Raw genomic sequence first — 23,054 nt, 5'->3', positions numbered from 1 at the left:
CCTGCACTCACCGGCCGCACCCCAGGAGCCTCGCTGCCTGCGCTTTCTCAGTGCTTCTTTCTGCGTTCGACTCGGCTGAGCTGGGCCCAGCCTCCGTGCCCGCTCCGGCCGGTGGGCGCGGGGGAATCCGAGACGGATCCGGCGGCCCGGCAACTCGCTCCTGCCGGAGCGGGTAGCCTCCATGGCCTCCAGGCAGGCCAGGCGGGACCGTGCAAGGTCCTAGGACCCGGGAATCCGGAAAGCAGGGAGCATGGTGGGGGTCCTGGCCATGGCGGCTGCAGCTGCTCCCCCTCCGGTGAAGGACTACGAGATTGAGGTCAGGTCAAGGATCTATCGGTTCCTTCCTTAGTATGTTCGGGGCTTGGGGAGTGGGGGTGGTTGGAAGGTGATCCCGACTTTGCATCTATTAGGGGAAAGGAGGGGCATGATGAGGACTCACAGTTGTGACATTGTGTGGATGGATCACTTGCCGCAGTGTGTCGTTTCTTAGAGTCATGATAAGTCCTGACAAACACTGGGATTGTGAGATGCTTGCGGGGTCACGGTAATTAAGTCAGGACTTAAGATACCACGGCCAGTTCTCAGATCCTGAAATGTTGGTGAAACATGATGGGATATGTCACTGTGGATCCCAGGGTCAAGTTCTGGATTCACGATAAGGAATCTTAGAACTTTAGTGTTGAAAAAGATTTTTAAGTTCAACTAGTTCTGGGAATCCCACTTAAAATGTCACTACAGGAATCAAGAAGAAAGAAATGATTCTCATGGTTCCGGAGCTTAATATACTGCAGCATGGCATGCTGATGTTCTCTTGTGTTTATCAGGTTTCAGAGAAATGTCATTCTAATGACATTCTAATGCCATGAAATAGTGAGCAGGAACCTTAAGGTAGACGGTTGCTACATTTTTACACCCTTTCATCTCAGACTAGCATTCTAACTGGAGTATGCATCTTGGCGTCCTTGAAGTGACCTAAGATGTATGTTCATTTAACTATGGCTCATTCTTATTTTCTTAGAATCGAGTGACTTTTGTCTACTTGATCATAATTGTTATGCTCAGACTTATTTGCTAAATCAAGGCAGTTACTCAGCTTGTCTTGGGTGTGAAGGACTTCTACAGAGCTCTTGATTTTTGTATGGTCAGTTTTGTCAATCTCTGGATTACAGTTTCTGCTTTTGGTGCCCTGCTTGGAGAGCCTATTTCATAATAAATACTTACTGTTTACTACGGCAAGGGTAAGGGCCTTATATTACTATCTGGATTTTAGTTTGTTTGGTTTTGCCGGCTAACCTGTAAGGGGATCTGAACCCTTGTCCTTGATGTTACAAGGTGGTGCTCTAACCAACTGAGCTAACTGGCCAGCCCTATTATCTGTATTCTACAGATGAGAGAAGGTTAAAAAGTTATTAAAATAAGTTAACTTTTCAATTTTCTTTTTTAAAAAAATTAAAAGTAATGTGCTTAAGTTTCCTCACCAGTAGATGTTGAAGCCAGCACTTGAACTTAGATCTAACCCCGGAGCCTATTGTATAGTGCTTCTTCTTTTTTTTTTTTTTTTTTAAAGATGACCGGTAAGGGGATCTCAACCCTTGGCTTGGTGTTGTCAACACCATGCTCAGCTAGTGAGCCAACCGGCCATCCCTATAAAGGATCCGAACCCGTGGCCTTGGTGTTATCAGCACCGCACTCTCCCGAGTGAACCACGGGCCGGCCCTGTATAGTGCTTCTGATACTAACTCAGAGTTATATAAATAGTAGTATGTGAGTACTTCAAAAGTTCATGGAAAGAGCTGTGTTATCTTTTAATTCTATCTTTCCACAAACTTTTTGAAGTACCCTCATAATAACTCTTTAGCATTTTTCTAGCACATGTAACATACACAAATTTAATCCATTTGTAATTTATTTTGCATTATATTTATCCAAATGCTTAGAACTTTGTCCTACTACCATTTTTTATTTACTTTTTTGCCAATTAACTTGAATGCTACTGTTACCATATACCAAGTTCTTACATATATACTTATGTCAGTTTCTTGTTTTCTAATTCACTCCATCAAGCTGCTTGCCTATTCATGCATCAGTACTATGTTTTTAATTATGATAGCTTTATAATACATTTTAATTTTCTAGAAGTATAAATCCCCCATTCATTACTTATCTTTAAAAAAAAAAGTCCTTCTTATTCTGGCAAGTTTATTCTACAAATGAACCGAGAAAAGTTAAAATTAAAGAAAAGACTGCTGAAGATTTTTGTAACCAATATCTGTTTTCTATTATGTAAGTTACTAATTTATGATTAAAAATATATATAACATCCTTAGCATTACAGAGACCTTGATGCTGTGAGGGTAATAACTAATGCAGGAGGCAGGCAGTAACTGTTTTGGTAGCAAATTGAAACACTGGACTTGTGTGGCAAGTGTTCTTTTGGTGATCTTTTTACCATAATTTCTGCTTGATTAGTAAACTTCAGGATCCTGAGCTGCTTCACTAAGTACCTGTTTCTTAGAAATAGTTAAAATTAGGAAAGGAAAAAAAAAGAAATACTTAAAATAATGTGTTTGTCTTTAACTAAAAAAGTAAAAGGGAAATGGAATTATTGTTTTGTTTTGTTTTTGTCTTTTTTGTGTGTGTGACTGGCCACACCGCGCTCAGCCAGTGAGCGCACCCGCCATCCCTATATAGGATCCGAACCTGTGGCGGGAGCGCTGCTGCGCTCCCAGCGCCTCACTCTCCCGAGTGCACGCGGGGCCGGCCCGGAAATGGAATTATTATTTGTAGGGTCTCTCTCTACCATGTGATAAACATATTTTTATGTAGGGTGTTCATTACAAGTTTCATGAAGTGGTTGGTGCTATTCAAGGGTTATAAACAGAGGCCAAGAGAAGTTAATAAATTTGCTCATAAGTATACTGGCCTTGGTTTTGTTTTAATATAAACTTTTTATTGATGTGTAACGTATAAACAGTAAAGTGCACAAATTATGAGTGTACAGCTTGATGTGACACTGAGATTTGAATGTAGGTTTAACTTTGAAGCTCGTTTTCTTTCTAAAATATCATGTTTTTAACATAAAGGAGCCTTCCTTTTTAAAAAAATCTAATTACTTAAAGTATTACATTCGTGTTTAAAATTTACATTTTGTTTAAAATACGTTTGTTTTCTTTCCCCACTCTTTTAAATTGCTAGCCATGCAAAAAGCGAAGGAAAGATGATGACAGGTCTTCCTGTAAAACAATTACAAAATATTTATCACCAATAAGGAAGATTGGAGACAGGGTTTTCTCTCCACCAAAATCCAGTAATATTATGGATTATTTTAGAAAGACTTCACTTACAAATGAGAAGACACAATCAGCAAAGGAGAGCAAAATAAAGTCATCTGCACCACTGCCCATTGACAATAGCCAAGACTGTAAGACACCTTTGGAAATGTTCTCAAACATAGAGCTTAAGAAGAAAAGAAGGAGGATTAATTTATCTCATCATCTAAATAATATTAAAACTGAAAATGAATCTCCAATTGAAATTAATAGTGATGATAGCAAAGAAGACTCTAGTTTAAATAACAATTTTGAGGAAAGTAGTAATTCTGTTTTACTTTACAAGAAACGTGTAGAGGTACTTGAAGAAAGCATTCAAGATATCAAAAATCATTCAAGCCCTATGACCTCCAAAAAAAATTCTAAGATAGTAAATCCTAAACAAGGGGCCACAAAAACTGATTGCAAAAAGTTGAGAAAAAGGAAGCGCAGAGATGTCATAGATCTATCTGAAAGTTTACCCTTGGCAGAGGAACTAAATCTGCTTAAAAAAGATGGTAAAGATAGTAAACAGAAAACGCCTTCCCTAACTAATGAAATCAAGAGTACTACAAATGATGCAAACTCTAGAGATAATGTAACAAAAACAGCCCAGTTAGATGATAGTACAATAACTGTCTCATATGAAGAATTTTTAAAAAGTCACCGGGAAAATAAAGTGGAACAGACGCCAGACTCTACAATGTCAGTTCGTGTTCTGTCTGAAAATGTTGAAGAGATAGTCAAAAGTGGTTATATAAGTGATATAGACAACTGTGAAATTTCTCAACAGGTACTCCTTAAGACAGTGACTGTTCTTGCACAAGTTCACCCTATTCCCCCCAAAACGACAGGAAAAATACCGCCAATTTTCTTGAAACGAAAGCGATTTGAAATGGAAAATAGTCTGTCTGATCCCGAGAATGAACAGGCCATTCAGAAAAGAAAATCTAACGTTGTTATACAAGAAGAAGAATTAGAATTGGCAGTGTTGGAAGCTGGAGGTTCTGAAACTGTGAAACCAAAATGTACTCTAGAAGAAAGACAGCAGTTTATGAAAGCATTTAGGCAGCCAGCATCAGATGCACTTAAAAATGGAGTCAAAAAGTCTTCTGATAAGCAGAAAGACCTCAATGAAAAATCTTTAAATGAGGAAAGAAGAGATAATAGTTCTAAAAAAATAATGGGAGATCCTAATATGCAAATGGTTTCAAATAATGGCAATTCACAGTCACACACTGATAAAGGAAGTTTTCCTAAGGAGAAAACTAAAAAGCTAAAGAAAAAGAGTAAGAAAACATTAGATACTGGAGCTACTCCAGGTGAAAACAGAGAGAGAAATACTGAAAAGAAGGAAACAAACTTTTCCTTAAAAGATAAACAAAATAGGCTTGGAATGAGATTAAGACAAAAGAAAACAGAAGTTTTCAAAAGCAGTACATTACCTAACAGTGAAAGTCTTGTTTGTCAAGATGGAGCAAATAATGATCTTCTGAAGATTTCCTCTCTGCGTAACAACAATAAATCCTCAAGAAACGCCAGCATACCAATTAAAGATAAAGTTATATACTCTAAGGCTGAACCTGAAGATGGTTTGATAGATGTTTCCACACCCAAATCAACCAGACGATATTTAAGAAGCAGCAGCACGCCTACTAAGGTAACCATTAAAGGTGCTGATTCAGAAGACGCACAAGATAACAGTCCAGTACAGGCTTCCACTCCAAAAGCAGCCAACTTACCAGAAAAGCGTAGCTTATACACAGCGGAATTACTAATAGTATCCTCCGATTCAGAGAGCCCCATTAGGTAAAGTTTTATTTTTGTTCTAAAGTTTTAGTACTCTGCATGCATTATTAGGTGGAAAGGAAAATACTTAAAGCATTGGAAGGTATTGTTTTTTCTAGAACACAGCTGATTTATAAGATAGAAGAGGGTTTCAAAAATGCTTCTTGTTTTCCACATTTAATTTAAAGTCAGGCATAATTTCAGAAGAATTTTACATATATTTTAGATGAGTGCTAAATTCTTACTCATCATAGTTGCTAATCCCTGAAGAAATATCCTTCAAATATGAATTCTGTGCATTTGACAAATATGAGATTAAAAATAAATCATAGAATTTTATTTCTTGGGTAAACTGACACATGCATTATCAAGCATATACTTGCATACTGGTTTGGCTAATACAAGAAAAAAACTAGGGGTTAATTTTCTGTAAAGCTTATTATTTCTAAAGGAAATAGTGAATAGTAAAGTGTGGCTTACTTTTGAATCAGTAGTTTGAAACTGATAGGATTTGCTGTTTTCCTCCTGTTTTAGAAAAGTTCAGAAACTAGAGCCCTAGTTGGTTCTCTTCTATATTTAATTGAAGTTCTTACATATTATAATCATGAAAATGTTTCTGAATCCTCTTTTTTTCAGAATGAAATTCACCAGAATTAGTACTCCCAAAAAATCTAAGAAAAAATCTAAGAAAAAATCTAAGAAAAAATCTAAGAAAAGATCTAAGAAATCTGAAGCAACTGATGGAGATTTTACATCTCAGTCTAGAAAGGTAATTAAAAGAGTCCTATAAGTGGTATTCTATTTCTTGTTCTTTTTCCTTTTTAGTGGCTGGCCAGTATGGGGATTTGAACCCTTGACCTTGGTGTTACCAACACCATGTTCTTTTTTTTTTTTTTTTTCTGACCGTAAGGGGATCGCAACCCTCAGCACGGTGTTGTCCACACCACGCTCAGCCAGTGAGCGCACCAGCCATCCCTATATAGGATCTGAACCCGCGGCCTCGGCACTACCAGCGCTGCACTCTCCCGAGTGAGCCACGGAGACAGTCCACCAGGCCCACCAACACCATGTTCTAACCACTGAGCCAGTCGGCCAGACCAGTATTCTATTCCCTTAAAAAAATAACACAAAACAAAATAAAAAACAAAACAAAAAAATCCACTCTACTATTAGAAGTAATAAGCCAAAGGAAGATTCGTGGATTTCATAAATTGGTTAACTATAACTCTATATTATTTTTCACTCTTATCCCATTCTTCTAGCTTATTAAGATATCAAGATATTGTGAGAGAAAAGCAATTGATAAGAACAGAGTATAATTTACTTAGAAAAAGCTTTCTTGGTGAGTGTTACATTCTAATCATATTCTCTAAGGCTGCATGTCTGCATTTGGGCTTCCATATCATAGAGTGGGTGGCTTAAACCACAGAAATTTATTTCTCATGGTTGTGGGAACTGGGAAGTCCAAAATCAAGGTGCCAGCAGACCAGGTGTCCTATAAAGGCACTCTTCCTCATTTGGAGAAGGCTGTCTTCTTGTGTCCTCACATGGAGAGCAGGCAGAGAGCGGGTCCACCCTCGTGACCTAATTACCTCCCAAAGGCCTCACCTCCTAATACTATCACATTGAGGGTTACAATTTCAACATATGAATTTGACAGGGGGAGAGGGCACAAACATTCAGTATATAAAACTGCCTTGTAGTTATGATTGAATTTTTGGTTTATTTCTGTAGATTAGAGGCTCAAAAGCAGGGTCTCTCAACCTTGGTATTGTTGACATTTTGGGCTGGACAATGCTTTGTTGTGGGGGTTGTCCAGTGCATTGTGGAATGTTTAGCAGCAACTCTGGCCTCTACCCACCAGTTGCCAGTAGCACCCCAACTCCTCTAGTTATAACAACGAAGAATGTCTCCAAACATTGCTAAATATCCCCTAGAAGGGAAAAGAAAATCACCTTCACTTGAAAAAATGCTGCTCTAAAGGAAGAGGTAGGATATATCAGAATAGTTAAGTTGCTTTTGCAAAATAAGCTGCTCTCCCCCCATGGGAGAATTGGATTCTTTCCCAGGTGAGTAGGTATGGGTATGTGTGTTTTGAAAAAGCCACCAAAGTGACTCTGATATAATTCTTGGGTGAAAACCACAGCTACAGAAATTTGGTGTCTCTTATTTGTATTTAACAGCATCACTTTTTTTGGGCTGCTTAATGCATTCTAGGCATTGTGCTTACTATTCATGTCATTAATCTTGTAAGGTAAATATTATTTAACCTTGTTTTATAGATGAAGAAACTTGTAGTTCATGGGATGAGGAAACATGTGGTTTATATGTGACTCTGGGAACCATGTTTCTTCATTCCATGACGTATCTTTCCCAGAGTCACACAACTGTAATTAGTTAGAAAGATGGTCCTCAGCCTGTTGGAAAGTACTCTACATTCCAGCTGATTGTACCACAGCTAAAGTTTTAAAGTCTCTGAGGTGAACTTTATCCCATGTATTTTATTCTATCGGATTTATTTCTAGAGGACAACTTCAATTTTCATACAAATACTGTCTTGGTTTGCCCCATGCACTGCTTAGAATTGGGATTTAGTAATAAATTTTCCAGTAAGACAAAGCTCAAAATTAAATGTGTCCAGGGGCCAACCCATGGCTCACTTGGGAGAGTATGGTGTTGATAATACCAAGGCCAAGGATTCGAATCCCTATACAGGGATGGCCATTTAGCTCACTTGGGAGAGCGTGGTGCTGACAACACCAAGTCAAGGGTTAAGATCCCCTTACCGGTCATCTTTTTTTTTTTTTTTCCTTTTTCTTTTTTGTGACCGGTAAGGGGATCGTGACCCTTGGCTTGGTGTCGCCCGCACCACGCTCAGCCAGTGAGTGCACCGGCCATCCCTATATAGGATCCAAACCTGCGGCGGGAGCACTGCTGCTCTCCCAGGGCCGCACTCTCCCGAGTGAGCCACGGGGTTGGCCCTTACGGGTCATCTTTTAAAAAGTAATAATAATAAATAAATAAAATTAAAATATATTCAAATTGGGGCCCTTAACCAAATTTATTTAGATCAGCTATTTTATCTTATAGTTTACCACTGGGACCTTATTCTCTGAAGTCTTATCCAGGCAGTATACTAGCTTTAGGGTAAAATCTTAGTAATTTTCTGGGAAAGATTTTTCCTGTTTCTATGAGAATGAGGTTTTCCTAAGAGCCCCATATTCATAACAGCTTAGTGTTCTTATCCTACCAGATAATAGTTTAATAGTTACATGTTTATCCTTCCAGATTTTTTCTGTGTTTAATTATCACATTTTAAAGGGATCATATAGTGTAAACTGTTCTGCATCTTGTTGTGTGTGTGTTTTTAATCCCAACCTAAAAACCTGTGGAACTCAGAATATGGAAAGCACATTCTCTGGAAGATATTATTTAAATGCATAAGGTCACATTGTACATCAATGGCAAAACCAGGCCTGAAGGCCAGACTATTCTTATCTAGTGGTCTTTTCCATAGCATAATACCTTTTCAACTTCGTTCCAAAAGATTCGGCCTAAAGTTCTCTCTTTTTTCTGTTTGGGTGGCTGGCTGGAAAGGTGATCTGAACCCTTCACCTTGTTGCTAACTGATAGAGCTAACTGGCCAGTCGAAAATCACTCTTTCTGGGCCAGCCCGTGGCTCACTCGGGAGAGTGTGGTACTGATATAACACCAAGGCCCTGGGTTCAGATCCCATATAGGGATGGCTGGTTAGCTCATTGGGTGAGCGTGGTGCTGACAACACCAAGTCAAGGGTTAAGATCCCCTTACCAGTCATCTTTAAAAAAAAAAAAAAAAAAAAAAAAATCACTCTTTCTATTTTTAAACTCCTATGGCGTATTTTTTATGTGTTTACTATGTATCATATTCTCTCTGTCTTGTCTTTGTCTATCTGTCTGTCTCTATATGTGTGTATGTATGATGTAGATACACATATAATAGTGCACACAATAATAATGTATACTATATAATTGTACTATACCTATCTGGGTTTTTTTTTTTAATTTTAATTTTTATTTATTTTTTGTTTGTTTTTGGTTTTTGGTTGGTGGCCTGTACAGGTGTCTGAACCCTTGACCTTGGTGTTACAAGGTGGAGCTCTAACCATCTGAGCTAACCAGCCAGCCCTATTTTAATTTAAATTAAATTAAATTAAATTTAAGTTTTTTGTTTTCATTTCATTTTTTCATACCTATCTGTTCTTACCTTTTTTCCCTATCATATATAAGTTCTTTGAGGCCAAGATCCATGTATTATAATATTTTTTTCTTTACAGTATCCAACTCAGAGCCTGTATACAGCAGGCTGAGTAACTGTTTATTTGTATTTGGAAAGTACTTTACCTGAATTTGGTGCCATGAATATGGCTGGAAAATAACTACCAATTCTAATCTATACTACAGACATCCTTCTGGGTGTTTTACACACATGTAAATATATTTATCTGGATAATTTCAAGTAAGAAATAAAGGCAAACTAATTAGAACTAGACACATTTTAATTTAAGATCCCTGGTAAGATTTGAATAACTATTTCTTTGTTGATTAACGTTATTTGTGATTATATTTTTTCATTATATGTTTCTATTTTTTTCTATTATTAAATATAAAATGTTTGCTAGTGACCTAAATTAATATTTCCAATTTTTGTCTAGGTGAGCAGTGCTTCAAAAAATATATCAAAAGCAAAACAATTGATTGAAAAAGCAAAAGCTTTACACATCAGTAAGTCAAAGGCGACTGAAGTAGTAGTGACACCTTTAAGGCGGTCCTCTCGGCATCAGATACTTCCTGAAAGGAAGAAATTGTCAGAAACAGAAGTACGTATTACAAATATCTATGGGTATAAATTCTGCCCTATTTTGCTGTTTGAAGTGAGAGTAGGAAACTTTTATAAAGTTATAATGTGTGTAACGTTGAAGTGGTAGAAAGAATATCATTTTTGGTTCTGTTTTATAAGCCTTTGGCTCCCTTTTGCCTACACAGTACAATCCAAATCCTTCTCTAGTCACTCAAGAGCCTTCATAGGTTAACTAGCTCTTCTGTTTTCTCAAAACAACTCTTCGCTCTAGTCATGCCAAATTATTCATTTCTCCTCAAATGGTGCAATTTTCACTGCTTTCATTTTGATTCAGCTTGAAATGCACATTCCGGGCATTCTCTTCTACCTGAGGAATTCTTACTCAAAACTTTAAGATCCTGCTAAATGTCAGTGTCTCCTCTTTGTTTAAAAATAGTTTTATCGATATAACTCACATAGTATACAATTCACCATTTAAAGTGTACAAATCGCTTTTAGTGGCTTTTAGTATATTCACAAAGTTGCACATCCATCACCACAATCAATTTTAGAACATTTTCATCACCCCAAAAAGAAAACTCTTCCCCTTAGCTGTCACCTCCCAATTCCCGCAGCCTGAGCCAACTACTAATCTGCTTTCTGTCTCTATAGATTTGCCTATTCTGAGCATTTCGTATAAATGGTATCATATAATATGTGGTCCTTTGTGTCTGGCTTCTTTCCCTTAGCATATGTTTTGAAGGTTCATCCATATTGTACCCCCAGTATTTCATTTCTTTTTATTGTCAAATAATATCCCATTATATGTATCTACCACATTTTATTTGCTCATTCATCAGTTGATGGACATTTGGGTTGCTTCCACTTTTTGGCTATTATGAATAATGCTATGAACATTCTGCTGGCTCTTCTTGAAAGTTCTGCTGAACCCTACATGTACTTTACTTTCATGTTTTTTATATTTTAGTTGATATTGCTCTCAATACACTGTATTATAACTAGTTAAACTATCTACTCATGGACCAGCTCTCCCTCTGCCCCCTAAACTCTGATGTAACATTTAAGGTCAATTCTGAAGTTTTATTTGTCTGTGTATTCCTCCATGCCTCCTATACTGCTTCAGACATGTTTGGTGCTCAATAAATGTATGCTGACTACAGGAAAATATCAGACTTCATTCTAATATATTTTTGACTTATAATTCTAAAAGAGGTATAGCCAGAATTTTAATAGCTTAGTCATATGAATTCTTTTATTTGAAATATAGTCTGTTAGTTGCTTCTTTTAAGAAGAAAGACCGTAATAAACCCATTTTTTGGTATCATATAAACTTGTGTGATGTAAGCATAGACCCTACCATTCTACCATGTGTTTTCTGTTTTAATCAGATAATGTCTGATGGAGAGATGTATGGAGCTACTGATTTAGTTATATTGTGTATGGTTTTTGTTACTGTAATCCTTTTGAAATTTTAATGACATTAATCGTGTGAAATATTTAAAATTTTTTCCCTTATTTTGTCTTAGGAATCTGTAATAATAATAGATTCAAATCCTACTTCTTTAAAACATCCAGAGAAAAATGAGAAGAAACTTCAGTGTTTGAATGATGTGCTAGGAAAAAAACTGAACAACTCTCCTATAAATGTACCTGGTAAGCAAATTTTATAACTTTTATGACAAATATTAGAATATTTGGGGGGATTACTTTGAATGTGCTCATTATGCAAATTTAATCTTATCTTATAAAATGCAAATTTTTAATTATATTATGTTATTTCTATTTTAATAGGTAATGATAATGTAGTGAAGAGTTTTCAAAGGGAAATTGAGCATATTTTAATTTATTGCATTTCTTATTTAAGTTAGTGGTTCCTAAACCTGACTGATCATCAAAATCATCTGGGTAGGCTGTCTGGTTAGAGGGTGGCCTTGTAACTGCAAGGTGAAGGATTTGGTTCCCTATGCTGGCCAGCTGCAGCTGGGTAAATTAAAACATTTTAAAATCTTTATTCTTTCCCTAGACATTGAATAAGAATTTCCAGAGGTGGGTTGTGGGAACCTGTAGTTAAAAAAAAGTTCCAGAGAACTTTTTTTTTATCAGGAGACTCTGATATTGCCAGTTTGAGAAAAGAAGAGATCATTATATAGAAATTTTAAAATTTAAACAAATTAAGATATAATTTTGAAAGTAGCTGAAGGTAAGTGGAGATGGTAAATATTGACACTAACCTAAGTATTTATTTCTCTAAGGAAAAATGAAAGTCGCTCCTTTATTTCTTACCAGAAAGGCTCAAAAAACAGCTGATCCTCTCCTTGGTTTTGATGAAAGCAGGTCAGTCCAATACAGATTTTTAAATGCCAGAATACTTTATATAATGCATTTTATATTTATTTGTTTACTTTGATGAGAAAGCGTGTAAATTATCATTTGAAGCTTTAGTAAGTCCATTTTAAAAATGGCAATATTGATAATTCCACAACTGCTGTTTGAATATCTTGGTTTTTTTGCAAATGCTTTGTGGTCATCTCTAGACAAAATAGCAGAATAATAAACAAGGAAACCAAAACTACAAAACTGATTATAAACTTGATTTAATAAATGTTTAAATTCCTACTATGTACCAGGCACTGTTTTTGGTACTAGGGATATTATAGGAAACAAGACAAGACACATTCCCTGTCCTCTTGAGGCTTATAGTCTAGAGGGAAGACAATCTATGATTAAACAATTATTGGTCCAACAAGTGAAAAATTACAGTTGTGCTAGGGAGAGGTACAAAATTCTACTAGAGTTTATATTAAGGAGGTTTGGCCTGGTCAAGGAAGGCTTCACTGAGGAAATGACACCTGAACTGACATCTAAAGGATGAGCAGGAGTTCATCAGGGAGAGGAGCAGTGTTCCAGTCAGAGGGAACAGTCTGTGCAAAGTCTCTATAGCTGGAGGAGCCTGGTAAATACCAAAGATGGAAATAATGCCAGTGTGACTTGAGCACAGAGAGCAAGGAAGAGAGGAATGTGACATTAAGCTAGAGAGGTGGGTGACAGCCAACATAGGTCTTCAGAGGCTATGTTAAAGAATTTTGTCATTATGCTAAGAGCAATAAGAAGCAGCCAAAGGATTTTAAACATGAGTATGGACATAGATATGGATTTTGAAGGTTCAATCTGCCTGCTGGATGAATCTAGCTAATGTATAAAAAGTGGAATGGAAGATAGGTTACAGTGGATGTAGGAGTCCAGGTGTGAGATGATGGAGGTGAGGAGTAAGGTTTTGGAGAGATGTATGAAAAGATTTTAGGAGATAAATTCAAAAACCCTTGATGATTAATTTGGTTCGGCGGATTGAGGTAGGAGAGAGGAAGGTGTAAGGATGACACGTAAGCTCTGATTTATCCAACTCAATGGCACAATAGAAGAAGACCAGGTTTATTTTTTTATTTTTTTTATTTTTTTTTATTTTTTATTTTTTTTAAAAGATGACCGGTAAGGGGATCTTAACCCTTGACTTGGTGTTGTGAGCACCACGCTCAGCCAGTGAGCAAACCGGCCATCCGTATATGGGATCCGAACCCGGGGCCTTGGTGTTCTCAGCACCACACTCTCCCGAGTGAGCCACGGGCCGGCCCGAAGACCAGGTTTAGAGACATCATGGGTTCAGGTTATTTTTTCTGTTTCAGTTTTATTGAGGCATACTTACATATTGTTAAATGCATAAAACTTAGGTATACAGTTTTGACAAGTGTATCATATTAAGATATAAAATCTTTCTTTTAATTCCAGAAAGGTTACATGTACTCTTTTTATATTATCCCCACTACCAGCATCGTGACAAATGTTACCAATATTCTTATTTCTATTACCATAGATTAGGTTTGTCTGTTCTAGAACTTCATCTAAGCTTCATATATATGTTCTTTTCTGTCTGGTTACTTTTGCTTAGTGTGCACACACACATTTTTTTTTTTACAATAATATGTATCCATTCTAAGTAAACAGTTTGGGTTTTAAGAAATGTTTATATCTGTGTCATTACCACTGAAGTAAAGACAGATCATTTTCATCTCTCTCAAAAAAGTTCCCTGTGCCTCTTTGCAGTTAATCCCTGCCCAATTTCATGCAACCTCTGATCTGCTTTCTGTTGAAATAGATTAGTTTGCCTTTTCTAGACTCTCAATTAAATGAAATTATACAGTAAGTATACTTTTGTCTCTAGCTTCTTTCAGTCAAGGTAATGTGTCAGTAGTCTGTTCCTTTGTATTGCTGAGTAGTATTCCTTATATTGGTTTACTACACTTTATTTCCAGCATTTGGCTATTATTAAAAAGGCTGGTATGAACATTCTTATACACACGTGTGGACAAGTGTTCTTATTTCTCTTGGGTTAATATCTAGAAGTGGGATTGCTCTGTCATTAAGTAGGTGCATGTTTAACATTTTAAGAAACTGTCAAACTGTTTTCCCAAGTATGGGGATCTGTACCCGTGACCTTGGTGATACCAGCACCCCAAGTGAGCTAACTGGCCAGTCCCAGGCTTTTTAATTTTAGTCATTCTAATGGGTTTGTAGTGGTATTTCACTGTGGTTCTTTGTTTGTTTTTAATCAATTAATTTAATTTTAATTAATTTTTGACCTTTATTGAGGTATAATTTACAGTCAACCATATCCATGGAAAGTATACATTTTGGTGAGCTTTGTCAGATGTATACACAGTAAAACCACGACAATCAGGACACTGAATTATTTCCATTACCCCGGATATACCCCTCATACCCTCATGCTCTTTTGTAGTCCATTCCTCCTTCTGGCCCCAGCTCAGGCAAACACCAGTCTCTTTTTCTATATACAAATTTGCATTTTCTAGAATTTTATATTAATGAAACCATATGGTGTATATTCTTTTGTGTTTGGCTTCTTTCAATCAGCATGATGATTCTGAAATTTATCCATGTTGTCAAATATATCAGTAGTTTTTATATTTTTGCTGAGTAGTATTCCATTGTATGGCTATAACACTTTTTGTCTCTCCATTCACCTGTTGATGGACATTTGGGTTATTTCCAGTTTTAAGCTACTGTGAATAAAGCTGCTATGAACATTTATGGACAAGTCTTTGTGTGGATATATGTTTTTATTTCTCCATCTTTTTAATTTTATCCATCTGAGTGGGTTTGTAGAAGTATCTCATTGTAGTTTTAACATGCATTTTCCTGACATATAATGATGTTGAGCATCTTTTCATGTGATTGTTTTCCATTTGTATATCTTTCTTAGGGAAATCTTTTGCCCTTTTTTATATTGACTTGTTTTCTTGTTGAGTTGTGAGGGTTCTTCATATATTCTCAATACAAGTCCTTTGTCAAATATATGTTTTGCAAATATATTATTTCAGTTTGTGTCTTACCTTTTCATTAGTTGTGTTTTCTGAAGAGCAGAAGTTTGATAAAGTCCAGTTTATCAACTTTTTTCATTTATGGTTTGATTGGTTGAAAATTAATTGTAAAAGAGCAGGATTTATCTGTTCTATTTAATTGATTTATTTCTCTGTTTTTACACCAACACCACACTGCTTTAATTACTGTAGGTTTGTACCAAGTCTTGAAATCAGGTAATGTGTAGGCCTTTAAATTTGTTCTTCTTTTTCAAGATTGTTTTGTCTATTCCAGGTTCTTTGCATTTTTCTTTTTGTGGGGCAGCTGGCCTGTATGGGGATCCAAACCCTTGATGCTGGTGTTATAACACCACGCTCCAACCAAATGAGCTAACCAGCCAGCCCATCCTTACTGTTTTTAATGCACATTTTTAAATGATATATTTTTAATATATCACTTGCAAATAAGAATTGTTTTACTTCTTCCTTTCCAACCTTTATGTTCTTTTACTTATTTTTCTTTCCTAATTTCACTGTCTAGGACCTCTAGTATAATTTTGAAAATAAGTGGTGAGTTTGGACATCTTTGCCTTGTTCTTGATCATAGCGGGAAGCATTCAGTCTTGTACCACTAAGTGTACAATGTTAGCTGTAGTATTTTCATGATGTCTTATTCCTGGTTTGCTGAGAGGTTTTTTGGTTTTTTTAATCATGAAATGGCTTTTGTACTTTATTTTATTTCATTTTATTTATTTTAAAAATATATTTATTATTATTTTTTGACATTCTAAGATGATGTGGAGCAATTGGGAGGGAGGGGGATAGGGTAAGAGGAAGAGAAGTGGGGCATGGTCAAGGCCCAGGGCACCCCCCTCGTTCTGGCAGGGGAGCCGAGGGGACTTTTGGTGAAGACTGGGTTGTGGCTGGGCTGGATGCAGACATGGGGGTGGTGTTGGTAGGTTGAGAGGCCTTCAGCCCCTCACTGACCTGGCTCTGGAGCTCAGTTTGCTTCCAGTGGCTCGGCTAAATATGGATGTGCAGGGGTGTGTGGCTGGGCTGTTGTATTTTAGCAAATGCTTTTTTTTTTTTTTTGCATCTGTTGAGATGATCATGTGATTTTTCTCCTTTATTCTGTTAATGTGGTGAATTACAATTGATTGGTTTTTCCAATGTTAAACCATTTTGCATTTCTGGGATAAATTTTATTTGTTAGTGATTGATTAGCCTTTCTATATATTGTGGAATTCAATTTGTTGAATCTCTGTAAAGGATTTTTATGTCTACATTCATGAGGAGTATAGATATATAGTTTTCTTGTAATACCTTAATCTGGTTTTGGTGGCTCAAGAACAAGTAGTTACGTGTTCCCTTCTATTTTTTAGGAATGTTTGTAGAATTGATATTATTTTTTGCCTTAAATGTTTAATATTATTTAAGTGGTGTGGCTGGAAGCTATGGTGAGGTGAGTTAAGGAATGACAATATGTAAGCAAATAGTCAGGATAGACAACTTTGAGAATTTTGGTTGTGAAGAGAAGACAGGGTAGTGATTGGAGAGACTGATTCAATAAAGATTGAATCAGGATCTTTTCTTTTTAATTTAATGAGAGAGATTTTTATTTATTTATTTATTTGAGATTTGATCATTTTTATTTATTTTTATTTTTTTTTATAAAGATGACCAGTAAGGGGATCTTAACCCTTGACTTGGTGTTGTCAGCACCAAGCTCTCCCAAGTGAGCTAACCGGCCATCCCTATATAGGATCCGAACCCGTGGCCTTGGTGTTATCAGCACCACACTCTCCCGAGTGAGCCACAGGCCGGCCCCAAGATTTGATCATTTTTAAAAGTCACAGAGAAGGACTGAGGAGAAGTTGAATATATGAGAGAAAGAATGATTGATAGCTTTAAGATTTGTGGGAATGTTGAATGGGATGAGTTTCAAAGCTGTTTTGGAGGAATTAGCCTGGTATTGGAGAAAGTACACCTCTATTTTAAGAAGAGAGAAAGGAGGGTAGAATTGTTTTTTGTTTTTGGGGGTTTGTTTGGCAACTGGCTGGAATGGGGATCCAAACCTGTGATCTTGGTGTTATCAGCACCATGTTCTCCCAATGTGGGAAGGTATTCTAAGATAATGACAGTATCTTGTTCCCTATCAAACCTGCAGTTATTAGCCTTACTATTGATGACTTCTACCTGAATTAACCACATCGTGATGGTCACTAAATGGTGATTCCCCATTGCAGTCATTCTTTCTTTCTTAGTTGGCTGCTATAAGGAAGAGCTTTTACATCTCCTCACGTTTACAAAGGTACTTCAAAAGGTTGTTGGAGGGGCTGGCCAATTAGCTCACTTGGTTAGAGCATGGTGCTGATAACACCAAGCACCATGTTCAAGGGTTTGGATCACTGTACCAGGCAGCCCCCCCCCTCGAATAATAATAAAGTTTATGGAAAGATTCATATTATCTGTTAATTCTATTTTTCCACAAACTTTTTGAAGTACCCTTGTATCTATTTATTCATTTATCTATTCATTCCTATCTTATTTAGTGGGTTGTTATTTATTAATATTATTTATTTTGATGCTCAAAATGTTTTTAATTTGGCCAGTGGGAGCCCTCCACCTTGATTTCTATGTCCATTTGACATTTCCTCATAATTTATTGAGCATTTCTTACTTTCTGGAACAAGAAGATGTTCCAGACTCATCTTTTACTTGCCCTGCCACAGCTCTGTAGTCAGCCATTTCTCTGGTTCCTTTTAGTGGAGGATGGTATTTAGAAACCAAGATCAAGGTGCTCACCATACTCACTGCTCCTGGAGTGTCAGTGCTTCTAGGCTTTCTCAGCAGATGAAGCTAGTTTATACATGTATGTATACTGATACACACACACATACATCCAACACTATTTCTGTGTGTATACTATATATTATTTATAACATATAATACATATGTGTATAATATGTATGTATATTTTATATTAGTACCTTGTACCCCTCTTTTAAGGTCTACCTCCTACTATAGGTATACACTAATTTAGCTACAACTTCACCCCTCTTTTCCTCCTTCCCTCCTATTAACAGTAGAAAAAAAACACCTCCTCTTTTCTAAGATTAGTTCTTGTAATCTGGCTTTGGAGCTCATCTTACCCTCATTTCACTCAAATAGGAAAGGAAAACAGATAAAGAAGTTTTTGTAGCCTCTTTTTAATTACCAATCCAAATTACTATTTGGAGAAAATATTGCAGTTTTTACTCTACATATGGCAGGCTACAAAGGGTACATGAAGGTACTTCAAAAAGTTCTTGGAAAAATAGAATTAAAAGATAAGTCTTTCCATGAAGTTTTTGAAGTATCTTTGTATAAGCTGTGACATCCCACCACACTCCTTCCCCCCTCCATCACTCCAGTCCCACATTCTTCCCCACCCTCTCGCCTCCCTCCCACCTCCTACCACTTCAGTCAAGATTCCTGTGATTCGCAATTTGAAGATAAGCCAAGTAAAACTGAGAACTGAGACATCAATAAGGGTCCTGATTCTCTTGTTATTATATTGGAAATGATAGTATATTAGAAGTTTTGTATTAACTTTTGAAATATGGCATCAGTTTTGTTTTCTGATTATAATAAAAATGTATGTTTAACAAAAAAAGGAAAACAAAAGACAGAAGGAAAAGAACTTACCTACCACCCAAAGATAGTCCCAGTTAATGTTTTGGTGGCTGTCCTTCAAATCATTTTTTTCTGTATGTATTATTTTTATTTAATTTCTTAACATGGGTAGACTTTCATTTTTGTGATACGCAAAAAGGAATTTGACCAGCTAACATCTTAGGTAGATGATTAATTTTTTAAATTAAATTTAAAAGTTTATTTTCTAGATAGGTTATTCTTTTAAGTGTTTATAACCTTAGCTATTCTTTTTCAAATCATTTTCTTAAAAGTCAAGATACATCTGAAAAACCTCAGGATTGTGATGGACAGTTTAAAGCAAAGCGTGACTTCCTAATGAGTGGTTTGCCAGATTTGTTGAAACGACAAATTGCAAAGAAAGCTGCTGCATTGGATGTGTACAATGCAGTAAGTACCAGTTTCCAGAGAGTTGTTCATGTACAACAAAAGAATGATGGTAAGTCTGTTTGTTATTGACTGTTTACTCTTCAACTGTTGGAAGTAATATGAAACTATTTAAGTTAGTTAAAGATGAGGTTAAGGTTTAACTATCATTGTTATGGTGATTGTAGTGGGAATTTTAAGTAAATGTTTCATCTTCTCTTCCTCAGACTTGGATTCAATTTACTGAGGATGGGGGGCCAGAGCAAGGAAGCCAAGGGCATCCTTAGCCTTTACCCTTCATGCCAGGGGAGAACAGCAAGTGTGAGGGACCTTGAGTAAACATTGTTCTCTAGAGAGGCACTATGTTCTAAAAGGAAGGCAGTTCCCTTCTGAAATCATAGCCTGTGTGTGAGCAGAGCATTTTTAACAATTTCTCAGAGGAGCTGCAGCCTTGCCCTTGTCCTGTCTGCTGTTGACTATTCAAAGAAGTCTGTTTGCCTCCTTTCCAGAACAGCTTTTCCTGTTTAGTACCATATAAGTATCTTCTGGAATACAAAGACAAATAGTGACTAAGCTGTTTGCACAAGCCTCTTGTATGGTGATATTAGCCTATCACAATCTAATTCTATTCGGATTGAAATGCTACAGCAACCAAATCTTACTTTACTTACAGTTCTTAATTGCTGATAATGTGCAGAGTCTTACAGGTTTACTTTATCATTGTTTGTACCTAGAGTTTTTGTTTGTTTGTTTGGGTTTGTTTTTGTTTTTATTTTTGTTTTGGCAGCTGGCAGGTACAGGGATGGAACCCTGGACCTTGGTGTTATCAGCACCACACTCTAACCAACTGAGCTAACAAGCCAGCCCTGTTTCTGTTTTTTGTTTTTGTCAACTCAAAAACAATTACATTCTCCTCAGTCGGCTTTGTGGTTTGGTTTAGTGCACTCATTCTGCCCATGAAATGTGCATCGTGCTGTGTCCTTTCTTTTCCTTTGTGTTTCTGATCTTGATGCTTTATGAGTTTTGCTCAGCCTCTCTTCTGTATAGGGAATTTCCCAGTCTTTCTGGTAATTTATTCCGCTTTTCCTTATTGCCCATCTCTGCCATTGGTCTATTCAGTTGATGAAGGCTTTCTTGTTATTTTTACCAGTATAGTTTTATACAGCATGTTCTGATAACATGTTCAACTATAGAAATTACACTTTTCTTACCTGAATTTTTAGAGGAGAGTTACTATAAAATGTAGCATATCTATTTATAGCTGTGCAGGTGAGGCAAGCACAGCAGAACCTCTCTGTTAGGACCTCAGAATTATTGAACACTTACTGTTGTCTGGAACTCTGCTGAGCAGTTCATATACATATCTAGTTTAATCCCCATAACAACTCTAGGAGGTTGAAAATTGCAATTATAACCCCCACTTTATAGACGAAGAAACTAAGGTTTAAGATCCTGGCCACACTCACAAGGCTAATAAGTGGCAGAGTTAGGATTCGAATCCAGGTACGACTTAAACGTTTAAACTTTAAACCAGGATGCTAACTTCCCCTAAAATTTTTACTCAGAGTATCAAGGATGATTTAAAAAGAAATGACTGGAGCAGCTGACTCGGGTTTGAGCGAAGCCGCTTCCTGCCGCTTGGCTGCGCTGCTGCGGGCAGCCTGGGGCAGCAAGGGCGAGGCGTGGACGGGATGGTGGGCACCCGGCTCCTCCTCCGCCTGTGGACCCGCAGACCCAGCAGCACGACATCCTGCAACAAATCTATCAGAATGACACCTTTAAAATAAAAGGGACTCTTTTACCAGGAGAAGTTTTTGCAGTATGTGTAAGCTGTGATGCCTTAGGAAACTGTAATCCTCAAAATGCTGTGGCTCTTCTTCCAGAGAATGAGACAGGTGAAAGCATGTCACTGAAAGCAACCATTGTACTTAGTAGAGAAGTACCAGTTCAGTATCGCTACTTCAAAGGGTACTTTTTAGAACCAAAGAAAGTGAAATTATTATTGATGTACAATTTGGAATCCACAATTGTGTCAAAACTCTTGATTGTGGATGGCTGATGTGTCAGACTGAAATAAGATTACATTTGCATTATTCTGAAAAACCTCCTGTGTAAACAACCAAGAAAAAAATTTTAAAATATAGATTTAGGGTAAAGCTGACACTAGAGGGTCTGGAGGAAAATGACAATCATAGGGTTTCTCCCACTGTTCTTCACAAAATGTCCAATAGCCTGGAGATATCCTTAATAAGCAACAAAGAGTTCAAGTGCAGGCATTCGGCGGTGGCTTACAGCCTGATCACTGGACAGAGTACAGTGTACAGACAGTGGAACGAGGTAACCTGGAACTAATCTTTGATTTTTTTTGAGGAAGATCTCAATGAATATGTAGTGCAGGGTGATGCCCTTCCTGGAAATGTGGGTAACAGCGTTCTTCTTATCATCCACCATTGCTGACAATGAGAATAGTGTTACTCTTCCTATCATGAGCAGAAATTCTAGGAAAACAATAGGCAAAGTGAGATTTGACTATATAATTGTTAAGCCATTACCAGGATACAATTCTGACGTGAAATCTTCATTTTCCAAGTATTGGAAGCCAAGAAAAACATTGGATTTTGAACATCGAGGTGCAGGAAAATATAACTGCCACACTGGTGAAAGTTCAAGAAAATACTATTGCTTCCTTAAATGCTCCTAGTCATGGTGCAGCCTTTGTAGAATTTGATGTACACCTTTCAAAGGACTTTGTGACTGTGGTATATCATGATCACACCTGTTGTTTGACTATGAAGAAGAAATCTGATGCTGATCCAGTGAATTATTTGAAATTCCAGGAAAGGAATTAACATTTTACCAACTCCAGTTGTTAAAGCTTGCTCATGTGACTTCACTAAAATCTAAAGATAGGGAAGAATTTGTGGTTGAGGAGGAAAATTCCTTTTCTGGAAATCAGCCATTTCCTTCACAAGATGGTTTGAGTCTTTGCCAGAAGTTGTGGGGTTTAACATAGAAATAAAAGTAGATCTGCCAACAAAGGGATGGAATGTGGGGAGGTAACTTATCAACATTTTGACGTGAATCTGGTTTTGGACCCAATTTTTTAAACTTTTAGAAAACTCTGGGAAGAGGAGAATAGTGTTTTCTTCATTTGATACAGATATTTGTACAATGGTTCAGCAAAAGCAGAACAAATATCCCATATTTTTTTTGACTCAAGGAAAATCTGATCTTTACCCTCAACTCACGGACCTCAGATCTCAGACAATCCCTAATGCAATGAGCTTTGCATAGTGTGAAAACCTACCAGGGATAAATGCACATACTGAAGACGTGCTCAGAAACCCATCCTATATTCAAGAGGAAAAGCTAAGGGACTAGTCACATTTTGCTGAGGTGATGATACCAATGATCCTGAAAGCAAGAAAATTGAAGAAGTTTGGAGTTAATGGTCTAATTTATGATAGTTATTTGTTTTTCATGAAAAATTTCCATGGAAGGTTAGAAAATGTGTAGTTTTCATCTTATAAATAAAATTAAACTTAGTTAAGCTAAAAAAATGAAAAAAATGAAAATTTGCTAATATTTGCTTGTTTTTAAAAATTGGGAGGGAAGAGTAGGTAATTTTTATTAACTGTATTTATTAGAGGTGAGGATTTTGTTCCCTGTGTATTCATTTGGGTTTTGG

At 36.8% G+C, this 23,054-nt stretch overlaps 1 protein-coding gene and 1 pseudogene across 1 annotated transcript in view; both read left to right on the top strand.

Annotated features, from left to right (window-relative positions):
• Window positions 1-250: 250 nt before the first annotated feature.
• The window catches only part of ATAD5 (ATPase family AAA domain containing 5), a 50,148-nt gene continuing 27,344 nt past the window's right edge, over window positions 251-23,054 (top strand). The window contains exons 1-7 of the mRNA XM_063112121.1: window positions 251-316; window positions 3,196-5,117; window positions 5,733-5,865; window positions 9,790-9,954; window positions 11,462-11,588; window positions 12,188-12,269; window positions 19,255-19,439. Of these exons, the coding sequence (XP_062968191.1) occupies window positions 251-316; window positions 3,196-5,117; window positions 5,733-5,865; window positions 9,790-9,954; window positions 11,462-11,588; window positions 12,188-12,269; window positions 19,255-19,439 (2,680 nt within the window). The remainder of the gene's footprint in view (window positions 317-3,195; window positions 5,118-5,732; window positions 5,866-9,789; window positions 9,955-11,461; window positions 11,589-12,187; window positions 12,270-19,254; window positions 19,440-23,054) is intronic.
• On the top strand, window positions 19,616-22,882 carry LOC134389498 (glycerophosphocholine phosphodiesterase GPCPD1-like; annotated as a pseudogene).

The sequence above is a fragment of the Cynocephalus volans genome, chromosome 10, assembly GCF_027409185.1.
Source record: "Cynocephalus volans isolate mCynVol1 chromosome 10, mCynVol1.pri, whole genome shotgun sequence".
Taxonomy (NCBI): domain Eukaryota; kingdom Metazoa; phylum Chordata; class Mammalia; order Dermoptera; family Cynocephalidae; genus Cynocephalus; species Cynocephalus volans.
The sequence above is the reverse complement of the archived record's forward strand: the minus strand, read 5'-3'. Positions and strand labels throughout refer to the sequence as shown.